The sequence below is a fragment of the Tachysurus fulvidraco genome, chromosome 13 (genome assembly GCF_022655615.1).
Source record: "Tachysurus fulvidraco isolate hzauxx_2018 chromosome 13, HZAU_PFXX_2.0, whole genome shotgun sequence".
Lineage (NCBI taxonomy): Eukaryota > Metazoa > Chordata > Actinopteri > Siluriformes > Bagridae > Tachysurus > Tachysurus fulvidraco.
Genome location: NC_062530.1, coordinates 17,905,863 through 17,915,413, shown reverse-complemented (window position 1 = coordinate 17,915,413; position 9,551 = coordinate 17,905,863). Strand labels below are relative to the sequence as shown.

At 37.1% G+C, this 9,551-nt stretch overlaps 1 protein-coding gene across 3 annotated transcripts in view; it reads right to left on the bottom strand.

The window, feature by feature from the left end:
* Window positions 1-6,391: 6,391 nt before the first annotated feature.
* The window catches only part of mgat4c (mgat4 family member C), a 121,791-nt gene continuing 118,631 nt past the window's right edge, over window positions 6,392-9,551 (bottom strand). For all 3 annotated transcript variants that reach the window (XM_047822021.1, XM_027161257.2, XM_027161258.2), the window contains one exon: window positions 6,392-9,173. In XM_047822021.1, the coding sequence (XP_047677977.1) occupies window positions 8,017-9,173 (1,157 nt within the window). In that variant the 3' untranslated portion in view covers window positions 6,392-8,016. The remainder of the gene's footprint in view (window positions 9,174-9,551) is intronic.

Sequence of the window (9,551 nt, the reverse complement as noted above, 5' to 3'; positions counted from 1 at the left end):
TGAGAGTTTCTGTGCACTGGTTTTTGGACCTATGAGTAGTATTTCTGTCTTATCGGAGTTTAACAATAGAAAGTTGCAGCTCATCCAGTCTTTTATCTCTCTAAGGCATTGAGTTAATTTGGACACTGTGGCTATTTCATCTGGTTTTGATGAGATATATAACTGTGTGTCATCAGCATAACAATGGAAACTAATCCCATGTCTTCTAATAATGTTCCCTAATGGAAGCATGTATATAGAGAAAAGCAGAGGTCCTAGAACTGATCCTTGAGGGACCCCATACTTAACTGGTAATAAACTGGAGGATTCACCATTTAATTCTACAAAATGGTATCGGTCTGACAGGTAGGATCTAAACCAACTTAAAGCCTGTCCATGAATACCTGTGTAATTTTGTAAGCGATCTAGAAGAATGTTGTGGTCTATAGTGTCAAATGCAGCACTAAGGTCAAGTGACTAATAGTGACATACAGTCTTGGTCCGAAGCCAAGAACAAGTCGTTTGTAACTTTAACAAGTGCAGTTTCTGTGCTATGATGGGGCCTGAAACCTGACTGAAACTCTTCAAGGATGTTGCTCTCCTGTAAGAAGGAGCTCAGTTTAACAGACACAAACTTTTCAAGTATTTTAGACATAAACAGAAGGTGTAAGATAGGTCTGTAATGATTAATTTATGATTTATTAATTATGATTAATTTATACTTAAAGTTTAGAGAAAGTTTAATCATATGCAATACATATGCACAGACATTTTAGTATAGATTTTTTTCAGTTGGTTACTCAAGCACTCAAGCACATGTGTACATACATAGACATGTATATTTGTACAGATTTGTTGTACCATTAGTAGGAACATCTATACACTCAAACATTCAGATAATTATCTAATCAGCTGATGCATACTGTATGCAAAATCAGGTGAAGAGCTTCAGATAAAGTTCACATCAGGTAACATCAGAATGGAGAAAAAGCTTGGTGTCTTTATTTGTGAATACCAGACGGGCCTGGAGAATTCTCTTGAGATTTTCATGCAGAACCGTCTCTAGAGTCTTTAGGATATAGTTTAAAAAAAAAAAACACAGCTAGTGAGCTGAAGTTATATTGTCAGAAATGTGTAATGCAAAAAAGACTTTAAAAGTGAAAATATCTTTACGCCAAATAGAACAAAACTATTTCAAGGATGAAATGAGTAAAAATCTTGGAATATATGTTCAGTAATTTAATATAATTCAATTCAAATGTCTCAATTCATTGTCTCAAAGCAGCTTTACAGAACATAAACAAAAAAACAAAAAGTTAATATAAAGAATAATATAAAGAGCAATACAATACAAAAATTCAAGATTCTGATTTAAAAAATTCTAATATATAATATTAGATATATTTAAATATGTTTGTATTTATCCCCAATGAGCAAGTGTGAGGTGACTCAGGCATCTGGGGAAAGGAAAAACTCCCTTAGATGGTAAAGGAAGAAACCTTGAGAGGATCCAGACTCAAAGGGGAACCTCATCCTCATTTTGGTGACACTGGAGGTTCTGATTATAAATATACAGTTCGACAAATGTTGTATAAACATAATGCACCAAATGTACAATAACCATTTTAGTGCATTGTAATCTTAACATGAAGATTTGACCCAATGCAAAACTATTTTTACTTAACACACAAAAGTATTATTTTGAATGAATGAAAAACTCAAATAAACACTTACTATAAACATGTAGAGTAAAAACATGTCTCAGAATGCACAGCTCATAAACATGTACATTTATGTTACTGCCATTTGGCAGATGTTCTTCTCCAAAGTGACTTACATGTTGTGCTGTAAAGTCTCAATTTATACATCCTGATATTGGTTCTCTAGGTCATGGACTAGGAATACTATCAGGCTAAAATCTCTGCAGGGGAGATAATAAAGCTAGAAAGCCAAACGTACCACACAATATTTTGTTTGTTGTTTTGTTTTGTTTTGTTTTTTTCATGTTTGTACCAGTTAAGTACTTTATAGGAAGAGGTTGATCTTTAGACGTTGTTCAGCCTGACAGCCTGTAAGTCAGCTGTTTGGACATCTGGTGAAATTTCATTCCACAACTGACTGTAGTTGCCAGAACAGAATAGTCTTGATGTATACCTTCCTTGTACCCAGACATTGTGGGACCATTTGAGCAGTGCTAGAGGATCAGAGTGAGCTAGTTCAGTGAAGGGTGTGATAAGAGCATCAGAGCTTGATTTGGTTGAACTACAACAGCAGAAGTCCACATCGGGTTCCACGCCTGTCAGACAAGAACAGGAATCTGAGGCTGCAGTGTGCACAAGGTCACCAAAACTGGACAGATAAAGGTTTTATTCCAATCTTCAGCTGTCCAGTTTTGGTGACCTTGTGCACGCTGTAGCCTCAAAGTCCTGTTCTTGTCTGACAGGCATGAAGCCCGATGTGGATGGTAACTATATATGTATTATTTTATAGTCTTTGTATATTTGTATGTGATCTGTATTATTTGTATTTTATTCTGCTGTAACATTTAATTTCCCTTTAGGGCCCAATAAAGAGTTATCCTATCTCATCTTATATAGGATTCTATATTGTCAGTTTATACTTGGTCACAGAATAAAGCTCTCTTTTTTCCACACACACTTCCAGATGTAGTCATTTCTCATATGGTGGGACGGCTCAACTCCTGAACAGCTCATTGATTTCCATTGTGACTTGGCTATAAATTATTTTCACTGTACTCTAGCAGTCAGAGCAGTGCTGATACAGACCTCAGCCTCTGTTTTCTTTAGAGACACCCCACCCTCATCCACATCAGCACACAGATCACACCCCTGTCAACAGCAGCGCTGAGCACGTCTAATCGCACTGGGACCTTAGATCAGCTGTCAGACAGTCACCAGCTTATTACAAGCCATTCATCACCCACATCTCTGTTTGGAGCTGCTCTATTCCTCAGGGAGATGCTTTTCTACAGCCTGCTGTTTACCCATCAATCTACTCATGCTTTTCTTTGCCTCTCTTCATCAGGTCGTACGCGGCTTTCAGTCCATTTCGAGGTTCTTTTTTATGAATAGGCATCAGTAAAGTAGTCCTCTGTGTGTTTAGGCTAATCCTGAAAACAATTTTTTTTCTTAAGAGGCAAAGCCAAAATCTAATAATGAACACAGGACAGCTTTTAGAATATGAGAGAGCTAATAGTTTCCAACTGGGAACTCTAAAACCCCCAGCTCAACAGAGTACTTACATCTAGACAACATGCTCAAAATTGCCATAATATTAGGGGATGAAGGATAGCAATTGAAGGTCTGGTCTCAGTAGGTACATATCACATTTTCACCTGGATTCTGAATATCTTTAAACATACATGACTGGTAAAAAAATGTTTTACCTTTTTTTTTATACCTTATGAATGGAGTATCTCACACGACAGTTTAAAGGAACTGCTCTAAAAAGGATAAGAAATATAACATTCCTAATTCAGGTTTCTTGAAGATGTTGAGGGATTCTGCTGGTTTAAAGTCATTCAACCACTAAGAGAAGTCAGTTCTGTTAGTGTTGTGGGGGGAACGTGAACCTCAAGCAGAGTGTTGAAGTAGAGAGCTGCTCTTTTGTATGGTGGCATCAAGGCCTTGAACTCTATGTGAGTGGCTACAGAAACCCAGAAGAGTGAGATGGGACCTTTTGGAGACAGACTAACCTGAAATCTTTTAGTACAATAAGGTGTTCAATAAGTAACCACATCATTCTCCTGAGGCCTGGACAATTTTATTATATTATCTGCTTTATTCTGAGCATAAACTAAATTTAGGATCATGCAGATTAACATAGTTCAGTATAGTTTCTCTTCTGCTGGTGATGTTAAGCTGGTTGTTCTACAGAGTCTGAATATAATGGCTGTACTGAGTGCTGCGTAAAATGACTCCGGACCAGTTTTTACTGTTATATACCTTTAGAACTAGGGAGCAATTTAAAAAAACAAAACAAAAAAAAACTTCTGTTAATGTGTCCATACACATTATTAAGGTGGATGCACTGAGACAGAGCCACTGGCAATGTAGCTGATCAGTGGGGAATAGGCAGAATAATGCACACCCCACCTTAGGATCTCTTCAGCTGATATTGTGTTTCTCTCCTATATTTATGCAGCACTGCTGCCATGGTAACGCAGAATCGATTGGGCGGTGTTCCACGCACAGCCTCGTCCAGGAGTTATTACACAGTATTGTTTTTTTTTCTAATGTGGATTGCTCTGACACCCTATAAAATGGACATTAGTGGCGATTTCCACACATCTTGCCTGCCATATCGACTCACCCAGAGTGTTAGTTTTGTTCTACCTTTAAGTGGCATGCAGCCTCAGCTTCCCGAGCTTCTGCTGAAGAAGAGAAAACAGCATCAGGTTTCAGGATTTCAGCTGAAAATTACAGGATGCTAATTTGGTCTTTGGAGCCAATTATTACTGCCAAAAGAACAGTTATCATTTTTAGATTTAGATTTTTATTTTAAAAGTTAGATTTATTTCTTCTTTTAACTTACTTTAACACAACATTGTGGTGCATCAAAGAGGGAGGCAGTTGCATCTATCCTTTTTTAAAAGTATATTTAAAAATACTTTGTTTATGACAAAAAAGCTCTCAAAATCTCTTCTTCTGAGTCTTCTTTTGAAAAAGGCAAATGACTCAAAGCTATGTTATGACACCTGTCTGTGTAACAGATTTGTAATGTGACTAATTACTGTAAATTAATATTAAGCTCTAAAATACAGAGAGCAATAAGACATGCCAGGTTCCAGATGACCTTTCATGGTTGTGACAATATTTGCCATTTAAATCTACAATTAAATTCAATTTAGATGCTCTTTAGTTTTAGTTTCTGTGATGAGGTACTGTGTCATTATAGGAAGGTTAATCTTGGATGTGAGAGTGCTGTGTTTAGGAAGTTCTGCCAATTCAGATAATTGGCTTGTGGTATCTTTTGCAAAGTTGGAGGTGTTATTGCAGCTTTGACAGTGAAGGCTGTGAAGAGTTTTTTTGATGGTGTCCTTTGAGAGTTTTAAGCAAAGAAGTGTTACATAAAATGGGATTTTTAGCATTAAAATCACTACATGAAGGTATAATGAGGGTAATGTATTGCATATACAGTATGTTTATGAAGCAGATCCTCTGTTTCTGTTTGGCTAATTTGAATATGTTAGGTAAATTATTTATCTGTAGGCAACCATTTAAATTGGGAATTAGCTACAGAGTGAGAAATGTGCGCTTAAATTTTTACTTTTGTGTATCCTTTCTGGTCTGATTTAGCAAACCTAAACGATAGCTTGATTAAAAAAAACTGATGATGAAAACAGATGGATTAACACAAATGAACAGAAAGGCATGCTTTTACTCTCCACTCTCCACTCAAATTCAAACAGGATCGTCTCAAACCCCATGACACTAGTCAAAATAAGTAGCATGACGCATCTATTAAACAAAACATGACTACTTTGTCAATCGTTAACTATTAAAATGTTGTTGAGACCATTCAGTTATATTAGCTGCTTATAGACCTTTGTATGGAATTTTATGTAACTGGGCCCTTACTAATTTTAAATGAATGCCCCTATAGCGAATATAATGTTCTGGTGTCAGGTCTGCCAGCTCAACACACACACTTTCCGTTCTCAGTCACAGTTCTGTTTTTCATACACTCCTGTTCATAATCACCTGCACTACCAGTCACAGCAGAAAAAGACACTAAGTTCATTGTGTAGTATATGCTCAGTTCAGTCTTTGTTCTTCATGTTATTAAGCATTGTGTTATGCCCAGCCCCATTAGCGCTGCTTGCTGATCGCCTGACCTTTGCCTGTCCTAAACGTTTTTGCCCTTTTTTTTTTATTTCTGCTATTGCAACCTCACAATCTTGCCTTCATTATTTGACACCTGTTAGTGTGCAGCCCAAATGTAGTGACTTTACCTAAAAGGTGAATGCATTGTAAATAAATTGTAGATTCATTATGTAAATAATAAAAAAGCACAAAGGGTATTAACATATAAATAAATAATTGTTGAGGCTTAATAATCAGCTTTTGTCTGGAGAGTCTAATGTTCATGAGTGCTTTTTAATTCTAAACCCTATTTAAATATCCTACAAGGTAATGTTTACTTGACAGAAAATGAGCTCTGGGAGCAGATAACGCTGTTTAATGTCTACTAAAAGTATTATGTAATATTAGAAATGACTAATTGCATGTATAACTAAATGTATTATGTGCTTTAATGTGGGGATTTAGAGATAGTACTTCAGATTATAAGGAATATTTGTGCGTTCTGAAGACTCTGTGTGTGTGTGTGTGTGTGTGTGTGTCTGTGCACATAGTTAAAAAAGACACAAAAAGGTTCGTTTTTTTTCCAGATCAAATGGCATTCATTGTTGTTTCAACACTTCAGGTACAATATACAAGGCAAACAATTCTAATGATACATGTAAAAAAATATACGTCATTTTACAATATACATACAGTACCATGTGACAAACGATGTGGTGACAAAATACAACATAAATATACATTATCAAGCATTCTCTTCACTTAAAGACTCTATGCAGTACACTGAGAGAGGTACAGTGCAGTAGTATTTGGACCAATTATACCAAACCACGTACAGTACGTTGCTGGTCAAATTCAAAGCAGACAGTTTGGAGACATGTAATAAAACTTTAAAACAAACAACAGGATTACTCTCGATGCAATTCTTTCCTCGCTCATGCACTGTTGAGTGATGTGTTTTTCTGTGTTTCATTATTGACTCAACAAACACCTTCCAGTAATCGTATAATACAATTGCCAAACCAAAGCATCAATTCCTCGGGTTGCTCTCTGAAACAGGACCTGCGCTTTTCTTGGGAGAAAAATAACAACTGAAATAAAGACTGTTTTGTAATAATACTTGCCTTGTTGCTAGGATAAAAATTAGTTTATCCAGTAAGGAAAAAAAACAATCACATGATTAAGAATGGAGTAAACTGTTATGCACATTGTGTAAGATGGGAGTGAAGAGACTTTCCCCTACTACTCTACCATAATACTGTGATTTTTGAGCATAACATTACTATTTTTTAGATAATCATGCTCATTTTTTTTAATATATGGAATAATCTCAGAGAATACAGAGCCCCCTGGTGTATCTTTGGATACAGCAAGAAAACCAAACAAAATACAATTTACTTGGGCAAAATTGTGCTGAAGCAGAAGAGGGGTAAAAAGAATGAGCGGAAGGTAGAACAGGTCCGCCTCATTTGTCACTGTACTGTTCAATCACAAACCACCTAAGACGGGTGAATAGAAATACTGTGCTGTGGTCCATGCTTCAGAAGGAACACACCAACAAATTACACACTGCAATTTCAAAACACTAGACTAAAGGTGACCCTTCAGGCCCAAGGTCGATTGAACAAATGACATTCCTTTTACCATTTAGTGGGGAGACAATGTGAAGTGCAGTCGACTAAATTCATGCCACAATACATTGTATATTCAATGCCACATTGACCATATGCTTGCAGACGGGATGTAAATGGTTAAAAATAAATGAGACAAAAGAAAATCTCAAACAAGAATATTCTTTGTATGGTTACAATTTATCAAGCAGCTTCGTCATGAGTATGTAAGTGGACGTCCCAAGGCTATGAGTGAAAATGCCACTGCCAAATGATGGACCCAGCAGTTAGACTGCTGAAGAGATTATGGCATAATCACATAAAAAAACAGCATAAGCCTACAGTGTTCTTATTAATGGAGAGTCAGAAAAATATCAATCAATCTATCAGTTCATCACATAACTTTTTTATACATACTTAAGGAATGAAGCAAAACCAAAGGGTTATTATATAAAAAAAGTTATAAATAATCAAATAAATATTAAACGTAATAAATAGATAAGAAACCCAAAAAATAAATAGATAAATATATACCAAGCAAACTGAATGATCGATTGTTGTGCCTTTTGTGTGATAGTTGTTGTAATGATCCACAGCAGTTCTCATTGATTTGGAGGTTGAGTAGTCCACAGGCTTATACTTCTGATGATCAGCCATTCCTTCTGGTTTGCTGTGACCACGATGCGAACACACTCAATATCAAAAGCTATTTTATGATCCACATTGTGAACCTCAATGTTCCCATGCTTAAACTCTCCTAATGTGATGTAGGAGGAGCACTGCCTGCCTTTTTTTGTACCCACCAATTTCTCTCCAACTTCTAAGGCTCCATGATGCAATATGTCATTCTGACGGTCATCTGTTCCAGTGCTGATCTTAATTTGGCTGATTTTTGTCGGTTTATTGAACACTATGACATAAAAATCCCCGGTAGATGGAGCTTTGCCCCAGAAGTACTCATCCACACTACTGTAAGCTTTAGCAGCATCATAGCTCTCAAACACATTGATATTAGTGTACAGCGTGGCAGGGGGATTGTCTGGAATATCGAGAGAGTCCTCCTCAAAGTCATCATCCTTCAGTTTATTCTCAGCCCCTTTGTATGACGAGTAGTAGCCCATGTGTTGGAAAAGCGATGGTTTAAATCGGATGACTTCCTTTTGGGCCAAGAGGCCTCTGAAATGAATCAGCAACCAATCACAGGGCATCTCCTGATAAAACATGAGCAAAAAGTGTGCAAGTCTGGGAAGATCTCTAGAGTGGTAAAGCTTCCCGATGTATCCCAGTTTGGAGAACTCCAGTGTGACCCAGTAAGAACCCTCTCTGGAAGTGACTACCTTCTTTAGAGCAGTAAGAAAATTCCTTGAGCATCGCACATCATCCTCCAGCATCATATAGAAGTGGGAGAGGTTGGTGCAGAAGTTAAGCAGGAACGCATAGTCTACATTCTGCTTGGAACGGAATCGAACTCTATCCTCAGGGTCGTTGTAGTTTCGCTTCAGCCCATCAAGAGACGGGTAATATTCCTCGGGTGCGTGAATGACCAGTAGACGTCCTGCTATGATGTGATGCCCAAATTTGCGGGTTATCTCCTGAACCAAACTCTCACACCAAGCCAGGTCAAAATCTGCTAAGTGAACTACAACAACAATCTCTTTGAGCTCTTCATAGCTGGACTGATCAAAAATGGACTTGATGGTCTCCAAAAGGTAATTTCCTCGTTTTCTTTTCACGGATGACAACCCAATCGTGAGGTACTCTGTGGAAAAATAGATTTAAAAATGTTTTAAAAATCAACACATTCATAATGTGGTCAAAGCACAAAAAAGTTTTCGCCCTCTAATGCTACCTTCACACATACGATGACTCTCGTGGTTGCAAAATGGTCAGAGATGATTTATTTTCGGTTAGAACTGGCAAGAGAGAGACAGCAACCATTGGTGTCCAGATGTAGGTGTGTCTTGCAATGTGGCAGATTTGAGAAAAGTTTAACATTATGCAAATATGGAGTGCATGTGATCCGTAGCAAAGAGCACACAGATCTCTTATCTACTGGTGAATTTTATATACAAACACCAAAACTCCCTCCAAACTGTTTCATATTAGTGGCAAGAAAACTGCTAATATAAAACCCACT